The sequence below is a fragment of the Dryobates pubescens genome, chromosome 27, assembly GCF_014839835.1.
Source record: "Dryobates pubescens isolate bDryPub1 chromosome 27, bDryPub1.pri, whole genome shotgun sequence".
NCBI lineage: Eukaryota > Metazoa > Chordata > Aves > Piciformes > Picidae > Dryobates > Dryobates pubescens.
The window spans coordinates 15,192,394-15,218,867 of NC_071638.1; the positions used below are offsets into that span (position 1 = coordinate 15,192,394).

A 26,474-nucleotide genomic window follows, 5' to 3' on the forward strand; every position below is an offset into this window, starting at 1 on the left:
GTAGCGAGATGCCATTAGCAGGGCACCTCGCTCCAGCCTGATCGTGTTTGTTTGAAGTCTTTCCACGCCGGGCCAGCCGCGCGGGTGGGTGGTGCGGAGCGGCGGCCCCGGCAGCTTGTGACGAGGGCTGGGAGGCAGCGACACCCACCGAGAGCTGGTTTTGCACGGGCTTCTATCACCACTGGCCTGCTGACGACTCCTTCGCGGGTGAAAACCAGTCTGAAGCATCTAAAGGAAGCAGGAAAGAATTTAGAGATGAGTAGTAACTCTACAGAAAAAAGTTTCGTTTCTGAAATACAGGTATAGCCTAAGCAGGGAGCCATGTGTACGAGGTGATGGCTGTCCTGAGCTCCCTAACATTTGAAACATTGTGGTAATTGTGAACATTAGAGTCCGTACACCAAGTACCATTTCGAAAACTACACTTTATATGTGCAAACCGTGCTGCCATTTATAACTAAATAAAATCAGGCTGGATCTGTACTGTGAGTATTTTTCTGACATTGTCAAAATGTCATTTTCTGTTCTCTCTTTCCAGCAGTGGTGCAAAGAATATCTTTTCTTCAACACATATCATTTGTCTTTTAAGACCCTTTGTGGCCTGTCTTAATCCTAGCCAGCTGCAGACTTCGTCTTTGCCACTCTTTAGTTTGTCATACTTCTCGTTCTGCAGTTGTATTCTATTTATCACAATTCTAACTGCTATATGTACACGGGTGACTTATTTTCTCATTTCTTGTACTTCCTTCATATTCTACTCCAAGAGGGCAGGTAACACAATGGAGTTCTTTAGTTTGGAGTTAACAAAATCCCAGGTATATGTATTGCTGTATGGCTAGCTTATAAGAGAAAGAGAAGATGCACTTTGTGGTTAGGAAGATGCAAAGATTTGTGTCCATCCTTAGTTCTGAGCAGAGATGGATCCATAGAGATTTATTTTATCAGGTACTAGGATATCAAACTGTCTTTATCACAGATCTTTAGTTTAGGCCTTCTCCACCCTTCATACTTGGAATTTAAATAACCTACTAGAAACCAATGGGAGTGCTAAAAATGTGTTCATTGTGCTCCTATGAACAGTGGAATGGAAACAGGAACAGACATCAGGACAGACAGAGTAGAGTATGGTACTTCTGAAGACGGTAACGTCACTGGAGACTCCAGAGCTAGGACTACTGTTGTCCAGTTCTCAAGCTGTCTTGGTGGTAGGGGTAATACAAAAAGCACTACACAGAATCACAAAATGTTAGGGACCTCAAAAGTGCAAAACCCTGCCAGAGCACAATCTACCTAGAGTAGCATACAAGCAGGCTTTGAATGTCTTCAGAGAAGATTCCACAACCTCTCTGGGCAGCCTGTTTCCAGTGTTCTGTCACCCTCACATTTCAAATGTTTTTCCTTCTATTTGCATGAAACCTCCTGTGCTCAAGCTTGCACCCATTGCCTCATGTTCTATCATTAGACATAACTGAGCAGAGCCTGGCTCCATCCTCCCAACACTGCCCTTCACATGTTTATAAACATGAATGAGATCACTCCTCAGTCTCCTCCAAGCTAACAAGACCCAGCTCCCTCTGCCTTTCCTCATAAGGGAGATGTTCTGCTCCCATAATCATCCTTGTGGCTCTGCACTGGACTCTCAAGCAGTTCCCTGTTCTTTGGGACATAGCTACACTATGGGGGGGTCCTTCAGTGAGACTTCCACCATGCATCACTCAAACTTTTTTTCTCTTTTTTCTTGTATGGGAGAAGTTCCCTGAAATACTTATTTTTCCTCCTTCATATTCCTACATTAAGTACCTACATTAAGTACCTTAAGTTCCTCCTTCATATTCCTTCATTAAGTACCTCCCTGTCTACCAAATCTTTGCTGATAATTAAGTAGCTTGTATGTTAGAACCTCTGCTTGGTATGATAATTACCCTACAGTTAGTTCTCCCTATTGACTATGTTCATCTGTCATCCATTACCATTAGCTTGGATTGAATAGGATTTTGAATGGTATGAAATGCCTCATACAGTGAAGAAACAGCATTCTGAAGGACCTGCAGGTGCTACCATAAGGTAACTAGCTAATAACATCGTTACTATGCATTTCTCAAGTTTTCTAACATATTCAGCAATTTTTATGACTCCTTTCTCAGTACCAGTAAGCAATCTCTGACTGTGACCGTTTTAGGCTATGCCTTTAAGAAAGGGACAGTTACTGGAACACTCTGGCTGAATGTTTTGGTGTGAAAAGGAAAACAAAGATATTCTAAATGAATTTCATTGGTAGATTGGTAGAATGCAACTTTAAATTTTAGTTTTAGTTCAGTTTGAGTCTCAGTCAGTTCTGTTCTCTCTCTGTTTCAGTCTGCCTGAGCAGCTGCTGTCTTTCCTCTGTGCTGGCTGGAGTTGACCTTGAGTTAACGAGACAAGAAACTAATTCTTCTCTTCCCTTAACGTACACTTTGAGCTAACAGAATTTCCTCCTTAATAATTACTTCTCTCTCTCTAACCCTTTTGGGGAAAAAAGGGAGGAAGGGGCAGAAGGGGGTTTTGGGGGGACCCTCCTCGCTGGAGGAGGCCAGATTTTCTGTGTTCCATTCTTTGCTGTGTATTTTTGTATATACTGTAAATATTGTATATTGTGTATATATTCATCACATTTCATCCTGCTTGTAAAATATAGCTCTTTTCCATTTTTGCTTCTCCGACTGAGTTAGCTGTGGTTTGGGGGGGGGGGAGAACTGAACTTTCTCTCACCACCACACTGACATACCAAAGAACCATTTGCCTATGTCTGAGTATCTACAGACAAAATCCATCTACGACTGTTTTCCTACAGTTCAGTCCTTGGAAGGAGAGAATCTCTAGTTCTGTTACTGTGATAAAATGGAGTCATTCTGGCAAGTAGAGACCATCAGTACTTAAAAGATGGCATGCTCATAGATTGTTTTAGGTTGGAAGGGACCTTAACTATCATCTTGTTCTAACCCCTGGCTCAAGGCCTCATCCTATCTGGCCTTGAACACTTCCAGGGAGGGGGCGTCCATGACCTCCCTGGGCAATTTGTTCCAGTGTCTCACCACCCTCACTGTAAAAAAAATTATTTCTAATAACTAGTCTAAATCTGGCCTCCTCAAGCTTCAATCCATTCCCTCTCATCCTATCACTACAAGCCCTTGTAAAAGTTCTTTCCTGGCCGCCTTGTAGGCTCCCTTCAGGTACAGGAAGGCCGCTATAAGGCCTCCCCAGAGTCTTCTCTTCTCCAGGCTGAACAACCCCAGCTGTCGTAGTCTGTCCCCACAGGGGAGATGCTCCATCCCTATGATCATCTTTATGGCCCTCCAGCAGTTCAATGTCCTTCTTATGCTGGGGGCACTAGAACTGGATGCAGTACTCTAGGTAGGATCTTGGAGAGCGGAGGAGAGGAGAATCACCTGCTTCATCCTGCTCAGTCACTTTCTGTTATGGTCTACCCCTAACATGTTTCCATGCTCAGGCTGGCAAAGGACACGCAGGCATCCCCACTTTCCATTACTCAAAGTGCTCCTTTTATTTACAGAAATATATAAGAAAATAATTATTTGGTTGCAACTTCAGCTTGATTTTTCCCTCTGTCTGGTTTAACAATTAGAAACAGTATTATAAATGGTCTAATATAGTGAGTGGTATCATCTATTATTTTTTAATCTCAATTAAATTGTGAGTATAAGTACATTTCCACAAAAATGTTATTTAATGCAACCTAACAGAAGTTTGTTTTGTGGAAAAAGATTATGATCAACCATAGTCACAGCCTGTAACAAGTTTATAATGTCTTCCTACTCTTGTGCTCTCCAGAAGGGGAAATCAAGATAGGACATGTTGGCAGCTGGGACCATAAATCTGGCCAGGAAGAGAACACAAGTGAGAAGTATTTTGTATCAGTCTCCTCCAAAGATACTCTTTGAAAACCCGAAGGTACAATATTGAGTTGTTGCCCTCTGTAGAAAAAAAAAAATAAGATAAAGCAGCAATAACCACACTCACTCTTCTTAGTTTTATGCCTCTCAAGAGCATAGACAATCAAGCAGATAAGTTGTAATTTTACACCTCTTTGCATCAGCTGTACTTAAGTGATCTGATTTTTACCTGTCCTTAATAGTCCCAAAGATAATGAAAATGAAGGAACTATTAAAAGCCTAATGTATTTTTCATATGTAGGTTGTTTGCATTTCTAATGCTTATTTTGAAGCCTTGCATGAAACAAGGAGGCTGTAATTCATTACTGTGCATAATCTAAAAGTATAATATCACAAAAAACAAAAACAGGGATAAAAGTGAGGAAGTTCTTTGAAGAACGTTGAAAACAGTCCAAAAAGAATCACACACATTACCAAAATGACAAAAAAATGGTTTTCAGAGAATACAAATTATCAAAGTTTATAGCCCTTTAGGAGAACATCTTTCTAAAGTTGATTCTTCCCCCTTTTCCCTTCTCCTACTCTGTTGTTTGGGGTTTTTCTAATTAAAATTTCCTTAGTTTTCATATTTGTCCCTCCAAATCTCTTGAGTCAATTAGTCTGCATTAGGAGAAAGGTCAAAAAGCATCTTACCTAAATAAACAATTGACATTTTAGGCAGAGGGGACTCAGGGGGTTTGGACCAAGTTTGCTCCTCTGTAAGAAACAAACTGTCAGCTACTGTGCCATACAGGGTTATTTTAAATAAAGAACCTATGTGACTATAGGTTAAGTAAGACCTTAACCATAGGATTGGGAGGTAACTGTGAAATTTATTTTCTTTTTGTACCTTTGTTCTGCTGTTAGAAGTTTGATTCAGGGATGTTATGAAGCTTTGCAGCAGTGTAGACATCACAGGATGTTATCACCCACAGATCAAATGTCTTTGAATGGCAGTGTTCAATTTTGCACAGACAGGAAAGAGTAAGTAACACAGAAAATAGGAACCTCAGCTGGGGAGAATAATTATATAGTTTCGTCTGCACCACAGTTATCTTGCAAGGTCTTTCACCTCCAAGAGCTGAATGACTATTCTGTGTATTTGGGTAGTGCTAGGTGAATGGGAAGAGGAAAACAGCTAAGATAGGACATAGAGCCTGGCTTCTCCTGCTGTTCCCATGAGGGACACAGAAGAGTGAGGATGCTGAGTGGTGCCAGGTGGGATCATCTCTCGCAGCAAACTTGCTACCTCACATGCAGGAAGAAAAGCAGAATGTTGTAAAGGTGGAGGGAGAAAATAAGCTATCTTGGCAGCTCATGCTACTCAGGCACTGGCCTGCAGGGTAGCAGTGTGCTCTGAAGAGCATACCTCAAAGGCATATAAATATGCCTGCCTGCTTTGCTTGTGCCTGCTGTCACACTGGGGTTTTAATTAATTTTTTTGGGCTGCCTTTGATCACTGTTACTGATGTGCAATTTTATCCAATATTAAGCTCCTGATAAAATGCCTGTTGTCCTCAGTACAACTGAATCTCATCAATAAATACACTTTAGAAGTCACACTATTTATGTCAAAGATTGACAGACATGAAACTAAAATGGATTATGGCAATACCTCTTACTTTTTTTAACTTATAGTAATGAATTACTTTAAAATCTCATTCCCCATCATCTGTACAGAAAATCCTGATACCTGCATTTGGTTAACTGCTAGGCTTTATCCACATTGTAGTATTCCCTCTTTACTTGCCTAGTTCTTCATGTAGTTTGTAGACAACAAAATCCAGAATACAGGCAGTCCTTTCTATCACCCTTCTCATTCCCACTGCCTGGAGATACTGTTGATATACTCTTTCATTTGGTTAAGTAGTTTTCCAAACTGCTTATCACTGGCAAAAGTAAGCTCTGGGTCTTTCTGGCTATTTGACAAAATGCACACAACTGACTGTCTACTGACAGGCTACTGTCTCAAAGGAGTACAGTAAACACTCATAATTTCAAATAGGTGATAGAAACATATTTCACTACAGTGTCATTTCACAACAGCTTTTTTTAGCTGGGTGTTCACTGGGCCAGTACTGGGAGAACACATAGAAGCTCTCCTATGCAGCTGAGGATGAAAACCAGAATCCTGAATATATGCCAGCAAAGTTTGCCTGTGATGTGGAGTGAGAAGTATTTGGCAATTTGTAATCACTGAGCTTAGTGATGGGCATGACAACATCTTCCTGTCAGGGAGGGTATTTACAAGCAGTTGGAAGGTCTGTAAAAGAAGGCTAGGAGGCTGGCTCAGCAGCAAACTCAGAGCATGACTGACTTCTGGTGAACTGATTGAGGTACCTGCTAGATGGTCAGCTGGGAACTTGGAATATGTTCTAAGAGCAACAGTCTTCACTGTATTTTCCAATGTGCAAAATGACCTTGTAATTGTGAAATAAGTGCAATTTAGGGAGAATTATGCTTTGAGTCTAAGCTTGACTATGGGGAATAGTGGAAGATGTGTAGTGGGCTGATACAGCGGTTTGCTTGATCCTGGTTTTGTGTCAGACACTTGCCAGTGTTGCTGATGAATAGCAGAGGGAAAAGAAATCTGAAGAAGTCCTAAACCAAGTGAAAAAAAAAATAGAGTATTAGTTTCACGTTGCTGCTGCCAGATAGTCCAGCGATCCATGGAGTTACTGGAGAAGGTTTAAGATGTTGAGAGAATTCTAAGTAAGTTTTAGTATCCAGATAACTGCTGAATCTAAACTCCAATAAAGCTTTTCACCAAAACATGATGTTAATTAGTCAACACTATATGCAGACTCTTTTGTTAAAATAAACATTTACTTCTGCAGAAAGCCTCCCAAAACTTGTACTATTTGTGCTGCTCTGTTTCTGTGGAAACTGTGTTGGAGTGGAATAGGAAAAGAAGGGAGGAGAGAAAGAGAGGTGAAGTGTTTCTGTCTGAAATACCATTGAAGACCCACAGAAGACCAATTGGAAATGTGCAGCACATAACATTATATCCAAAATTCAGTGGAGAATTCTGAAATACTGCAGAAAGAGGAAGAAACAGGAAAAGCAGCCTTCTAGCATGGAGATGACAGGGAGAAAGTGACTAAGGAAATTACATCATCTTTTCAAGTTCAGGTCTAAGTGTACACTGACCCAAGTGTATCAGAAGAATTTCTTACAGGTGGAAGCTAAAGGGAAGGGGCAAACTCGTAGGGGCAGTAGCTGTGCATGTTCAGACCTCTCTGCATGGAACGATGAATATCTTTATCTGATGCTGCTTCAGCTTCTTGGTAAGACATTAAGATCTCTTCAGGTCTCTCTCTAATCTCTGTGCATGGGAGTTAGCAGTCAAGCATGGAACTATTCAGGGAACCCAGCAGCCCTTTCCTTTTGTGTGCCTGTAGCGTGTTGCATGGTGTATAAAAGAAGCAGGAAGGGAAAAGATAAAAGAAAAGCAGACAGTTGGTATCTGGCAGTGGTGCTCTTTCACTATTTTGTGTTTCACTGTTTTCATAAACTACAACTGAGTTGCAGTTCAATCTAACTTTTCAGTTTACTTGATTTGTAAGGTATTGTACATTTTGCAGAAGTGTTTGTTGTGTACAGTTGGCAGGTCCGACTGCACTCCTCAGGCTTTGAGTTTGATAGCTGAAGTTTCTGTTTTGTTGAATTCCTTATTGCTGTTAGCTCATTTGTAGTGAAGTTCAGGCTACATGAAAGCATGAAAGCACCGTTCCAGGGAGTGTCCCACTTGTATTAAGTGAAGACATAATTTCATGCTTGCAGTGTTTGGTCTCTTGTTACTTTTAGTTTCCAGCCAAAAATATAAGAATCAGATGCATTTTTAGCTAGCCCTGACATCCTAATTCAGTATCCTTTTAATGTTCATCTGTGTATTTTCCCTGTTCCTGCTCAGTGAGTCTTACAAATAACTGAAATGTGAGAAAATCACATTGATCAGTGAAATTTCTGGAGAGAGCTAGCTCCCTGTTGTCTGTTCTACAGTTTACTGGCTTTCTCCATGCAACAGTTTGCTAAGCGGTCACCAGATCATAATAGCCTTCTACCAGATGCTGGGAAAAATTGTTTCTTCTTCCAATCTGGGACCTCCAAGTGATTAATATATTCTCAAAGCACAGGGAGGTGGTTGAGTCACGAACTCTGGATGTGTTTAAAGGTCATTTGGATGTGGTGCTTGGGGATATGGTTTAGGGGTGAACCTTGTAGAGTGAGGTTATCATTTGGATTTTGTGATCCTGAGGGTCTTTTCCAACCTGAATGCTTCTGTGATTCTGTGAACAACATCACATTTGCAACACGGATTTCAACTACAATTCAAAGGAAGAGACTGAAAAGGCGCACTATGTTCTCCCAGATTTTCAGTGATAAGAGGCATGTTGTGAGTGTATGCACTGGATTTGGCAGTGTATTGAGATCACAACAACATTTCTTGCATCTATCCCCATAGAAGTGGTACAGTGTATTCAGAAATGGTACAGTGCCTTGTTCCGTTGAGTGCAGAGCCCAGCGTATCAGTAAACAGATCTGGATGTATCCTACCTTTATCTAATCAGATGTATGTGCAATTATCATTTTGCTATGCCATCCTGCTTTTTCTGCTGGTTTTTTTGCTATTGTGTTCTGCAAGAATAATGCATAAGTTAGGATACAGAAGAAGATTTTAGGAAATGGATTTCTATTCCTATTGCAACTAGTGGTCAAATAAAATGAAGTATCTGGACAAAGAAGAAATCATTGCCCTACACTGGATTTCTTCCTCACTAGGAACCGAAATAGCCACAATCCTTCATTTTTGTCCCTCTTTGAATCAGCAAAGCCCAGCTGACTGCTCTGGAAGGTGGGTACAATTCCTCTTACTTAGAAGTTACTGTAAATATATGGACATACTGTGTGAATGCACTTTTACAGTGTAGTGGTTTTAAAGGCCTGGCATGAGTAAAAAGTATAACAAATACATAGTCTTGGTAACAACATTTACATTCTTAATGTTTAGCACTCTGTTTTGCAGCTCTGAAGAGAAATGCATGTGAATACTTCCTACCATGGTAATTTGTGTTATTACAATGAATGGCAAAGTGGGTGTAAAATATGATTAAATCAAACCCCCAAAATCAAGCCCACTGGATTACTGGATTAATTTATAAGAAACAGATGACTCCAGGTAAAAGTTTTTGGTAACAGTTTTATTGGCACTAAAAGATCTCAAAAAGGTAATAAAAGGCAATAAAAGCAATAAAAGGCAAGCAAAGCAGCGCACTGGGCTTGAGAGGGGACAAAACTCCACCTCCACAGCAGCTTTACAATAGTTTTCTTCATCTTATATAGTTACATCATCTACAGAAACTAAATAGAAGGCAGGCATATGATAATGAGTCTTAGAATAGGTGGGCAGATCCCTGCTCCCGTGCACTCTGTGTGGTAAGGGTCAAAGCATCCCCTTGCACGCATGCTCAGTTGTCCAGGCTTCTTACCTAAAGAAAACAAATTCTCAGTTCTTCTCCTCAGCCTTGGTGTCTCCAGTTAGCCAAACACACTGTCTCTGGTTAAGTCTGTAAAATATGCAGCTCGCCCTTTGTCCTCAAAACAGGCTCCTGCAAGCTCCTGACCCCCAGTCCCAGTGCACTCCGAATTCTCTGCCTTCAACACAAATCACAGAATCACCAGGATATTCATAACAATGCACAAGGGCAAATTGCAGTGGATTAATTCTTTGTGTTTTGAATGAACATAACACACTGTTCATAATATTTTCACTGTTATTTAATGTTACACATCTTGTAGCAGAAGCACAGGAAATTTCACATGCCTAGAGGTAGATAATCAGCCTTTATTCAGTTCTTTGAAAATAACAGAGTTCATTTATGAGGGTTCTTTATGAATGCTGAAAAGAATACTAGTTAACTAACCAGCCAAGACAGTTCTACTTTTATTTTAGCAATTAGCTGTAATGTTTTCTGTTAAAAAAAAAAATTAACTGCTGGTTTATGTGGTTTAGATATGGTATAGACATACCTAGGCAGAATTAAACTGAATGGCTAATTCACACACCAAGCTAGTGATGCCTGTGACTTTTTACTTTGTAGGATCCAGTTATTATTTGTACAAATTTCAGTTGTTGTGGGATGGATGCTGAGTAAGGAAATCCATACTTTTTAAAGAATGTAATTTTGATCAGACTGAAAGAATCCTGAGCTATTTCATAGAAATGCCCCTTTAGTACAGTAGTTCCTTGTATCTATGTAGTTGAGACTAATTAAGCATAAGTGGCACTGTTCTATGCCTTAAAGGTAACCAATAGTGTACTGATAAGTGTAGCTGCTAATGCATGTTGCCTGTGTAACTGAGCCATTGTTTACCATACAGTTGCTTCCTACAAAACAGGACAAACTTACTCTGCTGCTGAGATTAAGTTCTTGAAATGTGTCTAAACAAACCAGTTTGGCCAGTGCTTCTTTACTGGCTGTTCCATTAAGAGAAGTTTATTTCAAAACCCATTGTAACCAGAGTATTTGTGAAGGAACACTTGTCCTTGCTGAGAAGCAATAGGGTAATGGCTGTTAATTTCCCAGGAAGGTGTTGGTGAGGGTGCTGTAGCAATGTCATAGTGTCATAGTATCAGTCAGGGTTGGAAGGGACCACAAGGATCATCTAGTTCCAACCTCCCTGCCATGGGCAGGGACACCCCACACTAGATCAGGCTGGCCAGAACCTCATCCAGCCTGGGCTTAAACACCTCCAGGGACGGGGCCCCAACCACCTCCCTGGACAACCCATCCCAGGCCTTCACCACTCTCATGGGGAAGAACTTCCTCCTCAAATCCAGCCTGAATCTACCCACCTCCAGCTTCATTCCATTCCCCCTCGTCCTATCACTACCTGAGATCCTGAGCAGTCCCTCCCCAGTCTTCTTGTAGCCCCCTTCAGATACTGGAAGGCCACAATTAGGTCACCTGGGAGCCTTCTCTTCTCCAGACTGAACAGCCCCAACTCCTTCAGTCTGTCCTCACAGGAGAGGTGCTCCAGCCCTCTGCTCATCCTCGTGGCCCTGCTCTGGACACCCTCCAGCATCTCCATATCCCTCTTGTAATAGGGGCTCCAGAACTGGAGGCAGTACTCCAGGTGGGGTCTCCCCAGAGCTGAGCAGAGGGGGAGAATCCCCTCCCTTGCCCTGCTGGCCACACTTCTCTTGCTGCAGCCCAGGATCTGATTGGCTTTCCGGGCTGCAAGTGCACATTGAGAGCTCCTGTTGAGCTTCTCCTCCACCAGCACCCCCAGGAGTGTGGCTCGAGGCCCTTGCAGTGAAGACTGAGGTAAGGAAGTCATTGAGTACCTCAGCCTTTTCCTCATCACTTGTGGCCATGTCACCAGTTTCCTTTCTGAGGGGGCCCACACCTTCCCTAGGCTGCTTCTTCCCATTCATATACCTGTAGAAGTTCTTGGTGTTCCCTTTAACCTCCCTGGCTAGATTCAATTCAAACTCTGCTTTGGCTTTCCTAACCAGGTCTCTTGCTGCTCAGGCAGCTTCCTTATATCCCCCCTGTTCCAGCTGTCCTTCCCTCCACTGCCTGTAGAGTTTTTTTAAGTGACAGTGTGTCCAGCAGCTCCTTGCTCATCCAGGCAGGCCTCCTAGCATTCTTTCCTGCTTTTCTCTTTGTTGGTATACATAGCTCCTGGACACAGAGGAGGTGGTCCTTGAATCCTGACCAGCTGTCCTGGGTCCCTCTTCCCTCCAGGGCTTTGTCCCACGACTCTTTGGCTATCAGATCCCTGCAGCGATCAGAGTCTGCACGCCTAAAGTCTAGGGTCGTAAGCTTAGAATACTTCCTCCTGATTGCCCTGAGGAGATTAAATGCAACTGCTTCATGGTCACTGCAGCCAAGGCTCTCTCTGAGCCTCGCACTGGTTACCAGCCCTTCCCTGTTGGTGAGAACAAGGTGCAGCATAACAGCTTTTCTTTTGGTTCCTCTACCATTTGGAGGAGGAATTTATCTTCTATGCAGTCCAGGAACATCCTGGATTGCTGGTGCCTTGCTGTGTTGTCCCTCCAGCAGATGTCAGGGTGGTTGAAATCCCCCATGAGGGCCATGGCCTGGACCTGGAAGCCGCTTCTGTTTGCCCGTGGGGGGCCTCATCTGCTTGGTTCTGCTGGTCAGGTGGCCTGTAGGAGACCCCTACAGTAATGTCTCCTTCCCGTCTTGCCTTTAATTTTAACCCATACACTCTCAGCCAGCTCATCATCCCTCCCCAGGTGAAGCTCCACTGATTCCAGCTGGTTATTGACATAGAGGGCAACACCTCCTCCTCTCCTTCCCTGCCTATTCTTCCTAAAGAGCTTACACCTGTCTATCCCTACACTCCAGTCATGGGAATCATCCCACCAAGTTTCAGTAAGAGCCACTCTGTCATGGCATCCCAGCAGCACAGTGGCCCTTAATTCATCCTGTTTGTTGCCCACGCTGTGTGCATTTGCATAGAGGCACTTCAGCTGGGCTGGCCCTGTTGTCCTCTTGTGCCAATTCCCCTTGGTTTCCACAGAATGTCCTGGTGCATCATTTGTGACTTGCCTCAGGGCAGCAAGTTGAGAGCCCTTACCAGCTCTCCATCCCTCTGCCTCTGGGGAGCTGCCCCTCTGTCACAGGCCAGCCTTCCCACTTCAAGTCTAGTTTAAAGCCCTATCAATGAGCCCTGCCAATTCCTGCCCCAGGATCCTTTTCCCCTCTGGGACAAGTGTGTCCCATAAGTTGTTTTCGGCTCTGGTGCCTTGTAAACCAAGCCATGATTGTAGAACTCAAAGCCCTGTCGATGGTACCAGCCCCAGAGCCATGAACTGACCTGTTGGCTCTTCCTCAATGTTCCCTCGTCCATCGCTGATGTTAGAGGGATAGCAGAGAACACAACTTGAGCTCCTGATCCCTTTAGCAGTTGCCCTAAGGTTCTGAAGTCTTTTAATTGATTGTGAGCTTCTCATTGTTGCATCGTCACTACCCACCTGAAAGACCAGCAGTGGGGAGTAGTCTGAAGGACTCACGAGGTTGGGAATTTTACCTACAATGTCCCTCACTCAGGCACCATGGAGGCAGCAGACCTCTCTATGAAATGGGTCTGGTCTGCATGTTGGGCCCTCTGCTCCCTTCAGTAGGGAGTCTCCTATAACGATGACCCTACGAGGTTTCTTTTCCCTGTTAGTTGTGATGGCTGGCCTGAGGCAACCTGTCACTGGTGCAGCTTCTGACCTTCTTGAGTCCTCATCCTTACCGATGACCTGTTCCTCCTGCTGAGCCTTATACCTAAGTGCCCTGTAGGCAGCGCGCTGCTCAAAGTAGCATGCTCGCTCTGTTTGCACTTCTTCTGTCGGGCAGAGACCTGTTCCCATTGGCCCTGCTCATGTGGATTACTGCAGGAAGGCTGAGAGGCTTGCTGATGGGAGGGTATCAAACTCCCTATTCCACTAAGAGTTACCCCCCGTTCTGGTTTTGTAGAGGTTAGATTATGGAAATAGTCAATTTTCCTTTCGCAGTCTCTTACAGTTCTTAGCCTTTCCACCTCTTCTTTTAGTTCGGCCACCAGGCTCATCAGATCCCTGATCACACCTAACACAGGTGGTGTTCCTTCCATCCTCCATATCAAGTGCCAGGTTCCAGCACTCACTGCAGCCACCTACCTGAACATCTGCATGCTTGTGTGTGGTCTCTGTTTGGGTGCCCACTGTTCTTCTAGCCTTTGTTCGAGTAGTAACCAGCTAACCAGCTTTCAGGAGCCTCCCTCTCCACCCTGCAATTTTTTTGTTTGTTTGTTGGGGTTTTTTTTGTCACATAATACATGTCACACTGAAGGATGTGTGAAGAAAGGACATCTGGGGCACTAGTGACATAACTCAGCATCATCCTACAAGTCAGCTGGTGTCTGATTTTTCTGAAAGCTGTGAAAATGTTTTGTATCAAGTAAAAGTATAGGGGAGGTTGTGGAGAAGAAGGAAGCTTTATTCTTCAAGAGAAAAATGACTCAATTGCTTGCCCTTACATTAATATTTGAGCTTATAGTTCACCCCTTGTTGTTTTCATTGTGAATATTGTTCACGTAGTCCAAGCCAAGAGAAAAGGAAACTGGGTAAGCCCTACATCTTATTTCTAACAAATTCTTATTGCACTAGTTGGCAATCCCTACAATGAAGTAGAAAGATGAGATTTCACAGTATCACAGTATCACAGTATAACTAAGGTTGGAAGAGACCTCGAGGATCATCGAGTCCAACCTGTCACCACAGACCTCATGACTAGACCATGGCACCAAGTGCCATGTCCAATCCCCTCTTGAACACCTCCAGGGATGGTGACTCCACCACCTCCCTGGGCAGCACATTCCAATGATGAACGACTCGCTCAGTGAAGAACTTTCTCCTCACCTCCAGCCTAAACTTCCCCTGGCACAGCTTGAGACTGTGTCCTCTTGTTCTGGTGCTGGTTGCTAGAGAGAAGAGACCAACCCCTTCCTGGCTACAACCACCTTTCAGGTACTTGTAGAGAGCAATGAGGTCACCCCTGAGCCTCCTCTTCTCCAGGCTAAACAACCCCAGCTCCCTCAGCCTCTCCTCACAGGGCTGTGCTCAAGGCCTCTCCCCAGCCTTGTTGCCCTTCTCTGGACACCTTCAAGTGTCTCGATGTCCTTCTTAAACTGAGGGGCCCAGAACTGGACACAGGACTCAAGGTGTGGCCTAACCAATGCAGAGTCCAGGGGCACAACGATTTCCCTGCTCCTGCTGGCCACACTGCTCCTAATGCAGGCCAGGATGCCATTGGCCTTCTTGGCCACCTGGGCACACTGCTGGCTCATGTTTAGGCAGCTGTCAATCATCACCCCCAGGTCCCTCTCTGTTTGGGAGCTCTCCAGCCACTCTGACCCCAGCCTGTAGCTCTGCATGGGGTTGTTGTGGCCAAAGTGCAGCACCTGGCACTTGGACTTGTTGAATGCCATCCCATTGGACTCTGCCCATCTGTCCAGTCGGTCAAGGTCCCTCTGCAGAGCCCTTCTGTCCTCTAACTTACCAACATCTGCTCCCAACTTGGTGTCATCTGCAAACTTGCTGATGACTGACTCAACCCCCTCATCTAGATCATCAATGAAGATGTTAAAGAGGATGGGGCCCAGCACTCATCCCTGGGGGACGCCACTGGTGCCTGGCCGCCAGCCGGATGTGGCACCATTCACCACCACTCTCTGGGCTCGGCCCTCCAGCCAGTTCCTAACCCAGCACACAGTGCTGCTGTCCAAGCCACGAGCTGACAGCTTAGCCAGCAGTTTACTGTGGGGGACGGTGTCAAAGGCCTTGCTGAAGTCCAGGTAGACCACATCCACAGCCTCCCCACATCCACCAGGCAGTCACCTGATCATAGAAGGAGATCAGGTTGGAGGGGCAGGACCTGCCCTTCCTAAACCCATGTTAGCTGGACCTGAGCCCTTGGCCATCCTTCAGGTGCGCACTTATTGCCGCCAGGATAATCTGCTCCATCCCTTTCCACTTTTCAAACAAAGAGTCCTCAGTATCAAAGATGTGCCTTTGCAACCCCTATGAAAATCTTCTCAAATTATGAGACTTTGTAAACCAGCATTTTACATGTGTTGGATAGAGACATGTGAGAGTTTAATACCACTGCCACATCATTGCTGAAGAACTTTCCCTGTAATTACTCGTGTTGTGTTTGCTTAGGAAACTCAGATCAGTCACTAATCTTTCAGTGATCCTCTCTTCCCTTGCTGAATTTAATCAAGGAAGAAACCATCTATTTTAGACAGAGAAATAAAAGTCAATAGATTGAAACAAGGGTTGAGATGAGAAGAGCAAGCTGAGTAAAGATCTGGGGACCAGGCAGACAGCGATCTAATGTAATTTAAGAAAAGGACCCAGGAAGTTGGAGGAAGTTTAGTTGAAGGGGTGTTTGGAAGCCTGATGGAAGTAATGGGGGAACTAGAATGAGTCATTCTGTAAATCTGGGTTCTCCAATACTAAAGAAATATTATCACAAAATACGGTCATAGTATGTTTTAATTCTATTTCAGATCAAAGCCATGCCAGTTCATGCCCTATTTTAGACTATATACATTACACATCTGGGTTGATGTAGCTATTTCTGGGCATAGGTAAGTCTTTAATTTCATGTCAAATTGGTCTTTAACTAGTCTACTATGTCCTTTACAGCTTTCAGCTTTCATTAGTAATCTCAATTAACTTAATAAACAAGGATTGCCCACTAATATTAACTCTGTACAGATGACATACCCTGTACCATTTTACAGATTAAGAGATCGAGTCGGGGAGTTATGTAATTTGCTTTAGGAAGAGCACCATGAATGAGCTGTGAATCTAAATTCAGGAATTTCTCACCTCATGTTTTTTTCTGGAAATCCCAGATCATGCTTCCTGCTATTTTTTCTTGTTACACTATTTTTATTGTTTAACATGCATTGCTTCTATTAATGTTAACTAGTTATATTCAAGCAGTGATGGGCCAGTAGTCTGCCCTTTAAAGGCAAATCCATCGTATCACTGTTGCTTAATACTTCCTCTCTGTAAATTTGTTATGTTGCTCAAAACCAAGAGTTGTTCTTTTTGTTTTGTCTTCATACTAGAAGGGAAAAAAAGTACATGTTGCTATCCAGAAAATTCTATAAGCAAACAAGAGAAGGGTAGAGTTATTGTTTGCATGCCTACACAAGTGTATTATACTTAATGAAATGTGGAATGGGGGTGGGAACTGAAGGAAGAGACAACCATCAGAGGCAAGAGGGTGAGAAGGCTGGACTTGCATAATAATGAGAACTCTCCTTTAACTGGGAGTTTCCTTTCAGTACATTGTTCTTTTTCCTTTTCCTGCTACCCATTGGTGGTTTTTTTCCTCCTTTTTTCTTCCTCTGCCATATGTGTTATTTCTCATTTGTTCTACTCTGAGCAGGAGCTCAGAGTTGGCTCACATCCTGATTTCCAAGAAAGTGCAGTTCAGAGAGCATGCTACCAAGCAGTGGGAAAAGCAGCGCTGAAAGAAACTGGTACAGAAATCAGTGCAAAAGCTTCTAATAGAAGCAGAAGGAATATTTTTTAATTATTCTCAGAAAGATAATATCTTATTTACAAGATTGATGCCATGTAACTTTTTATTCTGTACAACTGTATTCCATTCATATCTGAAAGTTAATGTTTTCTTACACTTCAAAGCTAGGTGAAAAGGAAACAGACCAAACATCTGTGGGGTGACAGGTGAGTGGTCCAAACTATACTGTAAACAGGTAAAACTGTAATTCCATATTTTGATATTCTCTCCTTCTCCTCCCATGCCATTTTCCTGCCTTTCTGGGCAAATCATATCACCTAAATCTCATACTGCTCTTCCCCAGAGTGAATGAGCTCTGTCATAATCCTTGTAATAAACCAGACACCTGTTCCTGTATTATGTTCAAAGAGAGACAGCCAGAAACAGATCTATTCTGACCCAGTCACAGTCCTTTATGATGTATACTGATGTACAAATGCCTTCTTTTACTATTTAGTCTGGCTCTTGACTGTTTACTTCTTTTTGGAAAAGTGAAGTTACACATAATACACATAATGTTGAAATAAGAATGGATAATTTCACTGAAATGAGTGAATGCAAATAAACTTAATCCAGGGTAGATCCATTTTGGCTATCCACACGTTTGCAACTGTTTCTGTCAATTTTTGCATTTTCACTTAGTGTTTGTATTCTCAGGTAGGAATTACGCTCACAAGAGTCTGAGAACTAAGTTGTTGTTGTTTTTTTTTTTAAATTTTCTGAAAGAACATCTCACCTCTACTAATCTGAATTTACTTGGCAATTAGTTAATTGCACATCGCAATCCTTCATACACACATAGCGAGTCTCGGTAATTCTTTTGCACTTCTGCATGAACATCCTCTGAGTGGGGGCAGAGTGGGGAGGAAACAACAAGAACAAGGAAGAATTCAGTTGCAAAATATGTGCTCATTAGAATAGAAAGAAACTGACTGTGTATCATACACCCACCCGGTCCTGACAGAATTCCTTCTCTGTGCACTAGCCCTGATTATGTTGCTGACATTATGCTCATGAGGAAAATTCCTTTCTGACTCCAGATGTGACAAATTCATAATCCTGCTGATGTAAGCAAAGCTCACATAACTGTGACTGTCCAATCCATTGCACATACAGACTTCCTACTGAAATAAAGAGAAGTGCACAGGAGTTTCTCTAACACCATAGCTTCAAGGTTAACTTTAAACAAGCAGTGCCCCTGACAAAGAAAAAAAACAAGAGTCCCACCATTTTCTCCATTACCATCCATCTCCTTGTTTCTACCATTCTCTGTACAGGCACAAGCATTCATGCAAGAGCACAACTGAATCACTGAAGTCAGTTAGCCTGGAAAAAAAGGGTAAATATGTAATATGCTTTTTAACAGTCAACCATTATTTATTTTCATGCACTTAAACTTCTGCAGCAGGAAGCCTTCCAAATTTCAGTACAGTGTTCTGTTGCCTGACCTATCACACTGATCTGTCCCTGAACAACTAACCACAACAAGGGAAATGTATAACATACCAACACTGTGTGTATTCAAGTAGTAGTTTACACTGGAAATGTGTGTGGTTTTTTTCCCCTGATGTGTTCTTTTATGATGGAGGATGGAACACAGAAAATATTTTCATTTAGAAATGCAGCTGTGGTGCCTCATGGGAGCTGTGGTTTACAAACTTCATGGTCCTATTGTTTTCTGTTCATCAGGCTCTCTAGTCTGACAAAAAAACCCAAAAAAGTTGTGGTACTTCCTTTTTGAGTTGTCTAGCTTTCTCTTTCTGTTCCTGTTTAACTCCTAAGCTAAACTAGCTCAGGGGGTTCAATTTTCCATAGTTGAAATCTTAGTGATACTTAAAAATAGTGATTCCTGTTAGTTCCCTTCACTCACATAATACCTTGACAGCAGCTGCTTTTAGATTTTCATCCTTATGGATTCTTTGTCTTGCCATTTGGGGAGGCAGTTCTGCCTCAAAATTTAATGACTGCCAGGTTCGATGTGACCTTGAGTAACCTGGTCCAGTTCAGAGGCGTCCTTGCCCATGGCACGGAGGTTGGATTAGGTATCTCTAAGGCCTCTTCCAACCTAAGCCATTCTGTGGTTCTATGACTTTATGAAAAGTTCAAAGGCACAGTAACTGAAAGAAGAATGGCGTAGGTTGGAAGAGACCTCAAACACCTTGAACACCTCCAGGGAAGGGGCATCCACAACCTCTCTGGACAATCCATTCCAGAGTCTTCCCACCCTTGCAGTTAAGAATTGCTTCCTAAGATCCACCCTAAACCTATTCTCCTTACATTTAAGTCCATCTCCCCTTGTCCTATCGGCAGACACTCTTGTATAAAGTCCCTCTGCAGCCTTTCTGTAGGGTCCTTTCAGGTATTGGAAGGCAATCATAAGGTCCTTTCGGAGTCTTCTCTTCTCTTCTCCAGACTTCCTGTCCCACATGAAGATAAGCCAGACAAGTCTCACACTCGTACTGGAGTTTTTGATGACCCAGATCATCTTTGGCACCAGGCGTAAGTTATAGGCGACACAAAATTTCAGTCCTAATGTTGTCAAAAAGAGAGCAATGCTGTGCACAGCCCAAGTGACAGTTTTCAACAGGTCGTTATTAGGCCGAATCTAAACAGTGCCCGGTATCATGGGCAACAAGAGGCTGTCGGCAGGAAAAAAACCACAATATTGCCAAGAGTTACCCATCATGACAGTCAAATAACTTAGTGAGAATCAGAATTAAGGAAATCCAGTTTCCCCGGATTTGTGTCATGAGGTTAATTGGTTCCGGCATCCAGCCTCAGGTGCGCTCCCGCACAGACCGCGCCGCCACCTGCTGCCGCCACGTCCCCGCCTTCCGGCCACGGCCCCACCGGCAGGGCCGCGCCTGCGCAGTGGGCGGCGGTGCGGTTGAGTACTGTTGCTGTCGCTCGGTGCTCGGCGTATGGTGGCGGCGGCGGCGGCACCAGTGTAAGATAGGACAGGGTAGAGGAGAGCAGGGCGAGGCGAGCCGGTGAGCGGCGTGCCCGCCGTGGAGCGGGCGGCGCCAGGCGATGAACTCCCGCAAAGGTACCGTACCGTGTGGTGCTGAGCGGCGGGGCGGGAGCGGGGGGGCTGCGCGGCCGCCGCTTACGCCGGCTCCCGGCTCTTCTCTTCTCCCCGGCAGTGCTGGCCCTGCAGGCTCGCAGGCGGCGGCCCAAGCAGTCCGCGGCAGCTAGCAGGAGGGACAAGCACCCGCCATCCCACAAAAAGTGAGTACGGGGATCTCGATCTACCAAGACGGAGCCACTCGCCCGGTACAGATTCGTTGGCCGTTCTTCCTTCACGCTATCTTTCCTTGCACCTCCTTGTAACGCCTGTCAAGAGCAGTCCCGCGGCTCGGTCCCTCTGCCCCCACGCAGTCCCGGCCCTGCTGCTTGCTTTCATGAGAAAGCTGAGCCGCTCCCGCAGCCGACGGCGGGATAGACGGCACCTCTTCCAGCAGAGCACATCCTGGCCGCTCGCACCGCACCGGAGCCGGACCCGAACCCTCCTACGGGGGGTTGACGCCTCGTGACCCCACAGGGGCTGTCCCCGGCCCTGGGCTCAAGCGCCTTAGGGCAGGGCCTGCTCGTACCACACGGACCGGCCTTCCTCCCGTGTAGAATCCGGTTCTCATCGCTGTGGATGGCGTCTCTGTGAAATCCCCGTTTGCCGGGGATCTGCACAGATTTGGTCTTCACAACACTCGCATCCCTTTTGAATCACCCTCCAGTTAATCTTCGTGGTCTTCCTCCTCTCCGTGTGCTTTCTGTTCAGAGGCTTTCTGTTCTGGAGACGTTCTCCCATCTGTAGGCAGTCCTTTTCTCATCCTGGTAACAACCTGATACACCATTCTCGGCCTCCTGCTCCCTACTGTGAGATTATTTCCTATTCCCAGACCCTATTGCCAGCAACGCTGGTGGCAGTATTATGTTGTTTAAATCTTTGTTGGCCTTGCAGAGAGGGACAGAAGTCATGGTCTGTCCCCCCTGCCCCAATCTTCTGGTAACACTTCATGTTTCTGTCACTGTCCATCTTTTCTCATTCTCATGATACCTCTTTTCACTGAACCATGTAGGAATAGTCTCTCTATAGTGTGGCCCCTTCAACTGCTCTTTCCTGTGACGGTGTAGCTTTGTACTCCTCTGTATTTTTTTTTCACCTCATACAATTACTTGCTTCTCTCACTAACTTCTACTATCTTTTGTTCGGTGAGTCTTTATTGGTGACTCATTAAGTCGCCGTTAATCTCTTGCCTTTGTTTTTGTTGCTTGGGGATGCAGTCCACCTGCATTGTTCTGACAGCGAAACATAAATCCTGATGTTCCTCATCCTTTTTCTCCTTTGAGTCAGACAGTCTTTAGAACTGGGAAGCAGGATATGATGGATATTGATACAGATGATAGGGTAAAAATGTTACTATGACAAATGACTCAAGAGGCAAGGTCTTTCTGATTACTGTAGAAAGAAATAATAACCTTGGAGTTTTGGTGGAGTGTTTTTTAAGTTCCAATGAATGGGGTTCTTTCCCTTTTGAGATGGGTAAAAATAATGTAGAATGTAATGCTGAAATAGTGGTTGTCAGGCTTTGATGGATAACTTTTCACATCCCGTTCTGATACTGTTGTTTCCTCCAGCATTGTATGCAAGCAGTGTTATACTTTCAGTGTGTGAATTTGGAGTTTCTGCATAGGAAGCAAATTTTATGTGCAAGATATACAACCTTATTGGACTGGTTCCCGTGTTTCCAAAAATCTTTTCAGAAGTCAGTTTGTTTCATTATATGGATTTGGTTTACCACTTTGAAAAGAAAAATAGGTTAAATTATATTTTAACTCTAGGTTCAGAACTGTTTTTGTAGCTTTCAGTTAAGTCTTTATCACAACGAGGTTAAGAACTTTTATTCTACTTGGATGATACAGTGCTTAATACACTTCTCTGTGGAGCTGTCTTGAGAAATCTTGTTGAATGAGTTTGTCAAAAGTTTGCTTTCAGAGACACTTAATAAGTGCAGAAGTGATGTTCTTTTTGTGTTTGCTGAAGAAATGGGCCACTATTAAGTCAGGGTGCACAGTCAGTAGCTGGCCACTTTCCATACTGAGTCAGCATTTCCAGATGCAATGGTCTGGTCTGTTCAATTGCTGCAGGAAACGCTGGTTTTGCTGTGGTAGACAGCGGAACCATAATTTCTTATCTGCTGTATAAGTGTTCTTTTCAAACTACTTTTGTGCTGTAGGTGCCTCCTTCTCTGTTTTGTGCTTCTTTATGGAAGGGAAACTCCCTTAAAATTTTTAACTGTTCTTGCATTTGGCTAAACAGTTTAATCTTCAAAGTAAAGCCAGCATCCGAGGTTATTTTGGCAGAAATGTCTGTTTTGTTCTTTTCCTAGCCTTGTTTTAAATTCAGCTGCTACCGCATCTGTTAGTGTGTTAGGACTGCACAGTATCTGTGATGCATAACAAATGCACAGCAGCAGCAGCAAATGAAAACATTGATTTGAGGGGTAGAAATTCTATACTATAAGTTCCCTCTGGTAAACTTGTTCACTATATAAAAATTGTGACTTGGTTTCACATCTACAGCTGACTGTATTTCTTTATATTGTGGTTCATAGGAAGACCGTTCTCTGCTGGGTTATAGCTTTATGGAACAACTTCCATTGTTGCTGGTAACAATGTGCTTCAAAGGAACTGCAGGATTCCTCTTGTAGAATTGGCTAGGAGAATTGTATTGCACTGTAGCTTATTTGCAGGCTTTTGAAGAATATTATGATGATGACACAAAAAGAAGGAAATATTACAGTGCTTTTAAAACTCTGAATAGCTTATTGTCTATTATGACCTCAGTTGTCATAGAAGGCTGTGAGGTTGGTCCTGTAACTGCTCAGTGATGACCTTGTAAGTCAATTTTATGTAACAGAGAGGAAAAAGAGAGTAGAATTTGTGGTGGTGCACATTCTGAGGAGAAAGCACTTTGTCTTGAATCAAGACTATATTGAAAATTGCATGTAATAATAAAATCTGTTTGATAACAGCATTTGATTTTGGTGTATTCTGTACAAACTTCTTAGACATCTTTTGAATTGGACAAAATTAATCAAAATGGTTAATTTGGGCCCTCTACAAATTATTTATTCTTAAAATGGAGATTTCATTTGCGTGAGGTTTGTGAAGTAAAGTCTTTGACAGATACTGAAGTCTGTGTTCAGAGATGGACTTGCTTACAGATAGACAAGGCCATTTCCTGTCCTTGCTGCTAACAGAAACCAGTTATGTAAGAGATGGCCTCAGGTATGTCTGCCTCTGTGCATTCAGCAGAATGGTAGGCTTATTAGCACTGGATTCAACTGGGACAAATTTATCTTGGACATTTTTGTTTTGATTGAACTTATTTCTAAATGCATATGACAAAACCCAAGTGAATATCTTATCAGAGGTTTGTTATCTTTAACACATTTGCTATAAATCTGACTGCACATTGTGAGACTGACTCAGTTTCTGGGGGGGAACCCCCTCTGGGGAGGAAGGAAGGACCCAAGTCCACCTGGATCAGGTTTCCTGGCAGAGAGCAGGGCTCTCGCAACCACCACCACCCTCCCCTCAGGATGGGTGTAACCCACCACATAGCACCATAGAATTGTCAGGGTTGGGAGAGACCCCAACGATCATCTAGTTCCAAACCCTCTGCCATGGGCAGGGACGCTTTCCACTAGATCTGGTTGACTAGATCCCCATCCAGCCTGGCCTTAAAAACTTACAGGGATGGGACTTCCACTAAGTCTTTGGGCAACCTGTTCCAGTGTCTCACCACCTTTGTGGTGAAGAACTTCTTCCTAATGTTGAATCTAAATCTACCTTCCTCTAGCTTGAATCTGTTCCTCTAGTCCTATAACTACCCAACTGAGAAGTCCCTCACCAGTTTTCTTAGAGGCCCCCTTTTGATAGTGGAAGGCAACAATAAGGTCTCCTCAGAGCCTTCTTCTCCACAGACAGAAAAATGTCAAGAAAAAGCCCAATGAAATGTTTTGTTAATATTTAAAGGAACAAAAGAATTGTTTTTCTTTCCATCTTTACAATTCCCAGTTTTCATGTTTGTCTGGATGGTCTGAGTGTTCATGTATTTGAAGCAATAACCCTTGCTCACTTTTTTGATTAACTGAAGACATTTTTGATTAGAAAAGATGATCTTAATAAGTTTCAAAGTGAACCTCTGTAAAGGTAGTCACCTTCTTCGCTTTATACTATTTAGCCTACATGTTTGGAAATACTATGATTCAAAGATATGCCTATGTCTAAATACCACATATTCTTGTTTTGTCCAGGAAAGCATCTGGCACAGACTTACTTTTATACCAAGGGCCTGAATGATGAAGTAATGTTCTGCTGGGGAATCTGCTTGAGTGTTAATAATGCTAAAGGAATCTTATCTTGAACTTTTCGGTTAAAGTCAAACCACAGAATACACCCTGGTGAAATAATGCTTCTTGACAGTATTGGTGCCGTACAGTTTTTTCCTCAACTGAAGTTAGTCAATTAATAGTCAATATAAAAGAGTCATTGGCTTTGGTTACCTTGAGCTATTGTCAATGCTTGGTTTGTGGTTTTCCAAAACAGAAGAGAGAATTCCATAGTTAGAGGTCAATTATATTTTCCTGCCTCTAAGGAAAAATCCTAGTGTCTGTTGTAGTGATAGAGCTGTCTAGGTACAAAACCTGTATCTTAAATTCTGATACTAAAATCAATTTTTTACTGATTTGAAAACTGTATTCAAATGATACTATTCTTATATTCATGCTTCTGAAGAAAATTCTTTCTTGACATCTGGCTTTTAATTCACATTGATCTGTTTCATCTAGTCTCCCCTCTCACTCCAGTAACTCTACTGGAGTTGTGCTTGTCTCCCATTCACTACCCTCCTGCTGTCGCTTGCCTGTGTGGGATGTTACTCCTTCTTCATAGACTGAGATGTGTCTCTCTGAATAATATCATTGTAGAAGAGGTGGCTAGGTAGTTGTGTGAAGCCTGGAGGTGGGTGTGATGAAAGTGCTGTTCTGTGACTGATTGTCTGAAAGGTTGCTGTAAGGAGAGCAAATGCACGATTGAGCTTTATCTTCAAGAGAGAAGGTACAGTCAGTAGAGCAGGGTGACTCCTCACTCTCCTGGAGTGCTTAAGGAAAAAACAACTCTGAATTCCTTTCCAGGACATTCAGAAGGCTGGGCTTCGGTTAGCGTTTGTCCTGCTGAGTGGTGAGCAGTTATGTGGGCTGGGCCTGCTCTGCCGCACTATGCAGGACTGCAGAAGTATGTTAAGGCAGTTGGTTTTATTCCTTTCTGCTTCCAGAGCCTGAGTGCCCAGTGGTGACTTACTACCTTTGGTGAGTGGCAGCTGGGCTGTTTGAGATCATATATCCTATGGAAACAGAACAGTTGAACACTGAATCCCATTTAAAAAAAAAGGCATAAGTTATTTAAATCCAAATAGAAAATAATGAAAGGAATCCAAGTGAAGTGCAGTTAAGACTGTATTTAAGTAAGGTACATGGCAAGGTAACTTTAAATCCAGATTTTAAAAAAAATAGCTATTTTAATATTTGAACACTAAAATTAAATGGTGCTTCAGTATGAATTGTGGTTTATATTTGTGTTACATGGTTCACACCTTACTGTCTCAGAAAAGATGTAGAACTAGAAATTGCTCAAAGGAGGAGATGGTAAAGATGATGGAGGGTAATAAACAGCTTTATTTATGACTATCATTTTTCAGGTATGTAAAGCTGGTTAAGGAGCACTTTGCACCTGAAAGGTATAGAAAGGGAGGAATTAGTAACTTGCCTTTTTCTTTACAAAACAATGATATACAAAGACTGATTTTAATTAAACAAAACAACAAAACACACACAAAAGCCAATATACACACCCCAAACAACTTCTGATTTTTCAGGACAGATAACAGAAGTGGCTTTTCAATATGTTGTAGAGGCCAGATTGTAGATGAGTTAAAGAAGTATAAGACTGGGTCCTAGAATCAGCATTTGTTTTCAGTTATACTGCTGGTGGTGCAATTTGACTTTCCAAGCCAATGTTTGATGAAGCCCTGTCATGTAAGTTTGTCCTAGTACAGAGAGAATATTTTTGGTACCTACTGGTATAATCCTAGCCTAGGTATGTTTGACCTAAATTATCATGGCAGCTCTTAGATTTTTTTGAGGCTGCCTGAGTGGGTCACTTGCAACATCTGATAGTATGTGTAATCTGGATTGTATGTGTGAGCCTAGAAATAAAACAGGGCTTGAGTGATTGAATATGTGGCTCTCAGCAAGTTGTGTAACTGGAGTTAACTACTGTATCAGAGTTTGCAGTTGGTAGAAGTGTGTGTGCTTGAGAAGAGCTTTCAGTAACCCAAGAACAGTAAGGTAATAATGAAGGGGTGGAGAGGCATGCCAGTAAG

The 26,474-nt window shown here is 43.1% G+C and overlaps 1 protein-coding gene across 3 annotated transcripts in view; it reads left to right on the forward strand.

Moving 5' to 3' along the window:
• The first annotated feature begins 19,993 nt into the window (after window positions 1-19,993).
• The window catches only part of SRPK2 (SRSF protein kinase 2), a 145,440-nt gene continuing 138,959 nt past the window's right edge, over window positions 19,994-26,474 (forward strand). For all 3 annotated transcript variants that reach the window (XM_054173937.1, XM_054173939.1, XM_054173940.1), the window contains exons 1-2: window positions 19,994-20,075; window positions 20,173-20,257. In XM_054173937.1, the coding sequence (XP_054029912.1) occupies window positions 20,060-20,075; window positions 20,173-20,257 (101 nt within the window). In that variant the 5' untranslated portion in view covers window positions 19,994-20,059. The remainder of the gene's footprint in view (window positions 20,076-20,172; window positions 20,258-26,474) is intronic.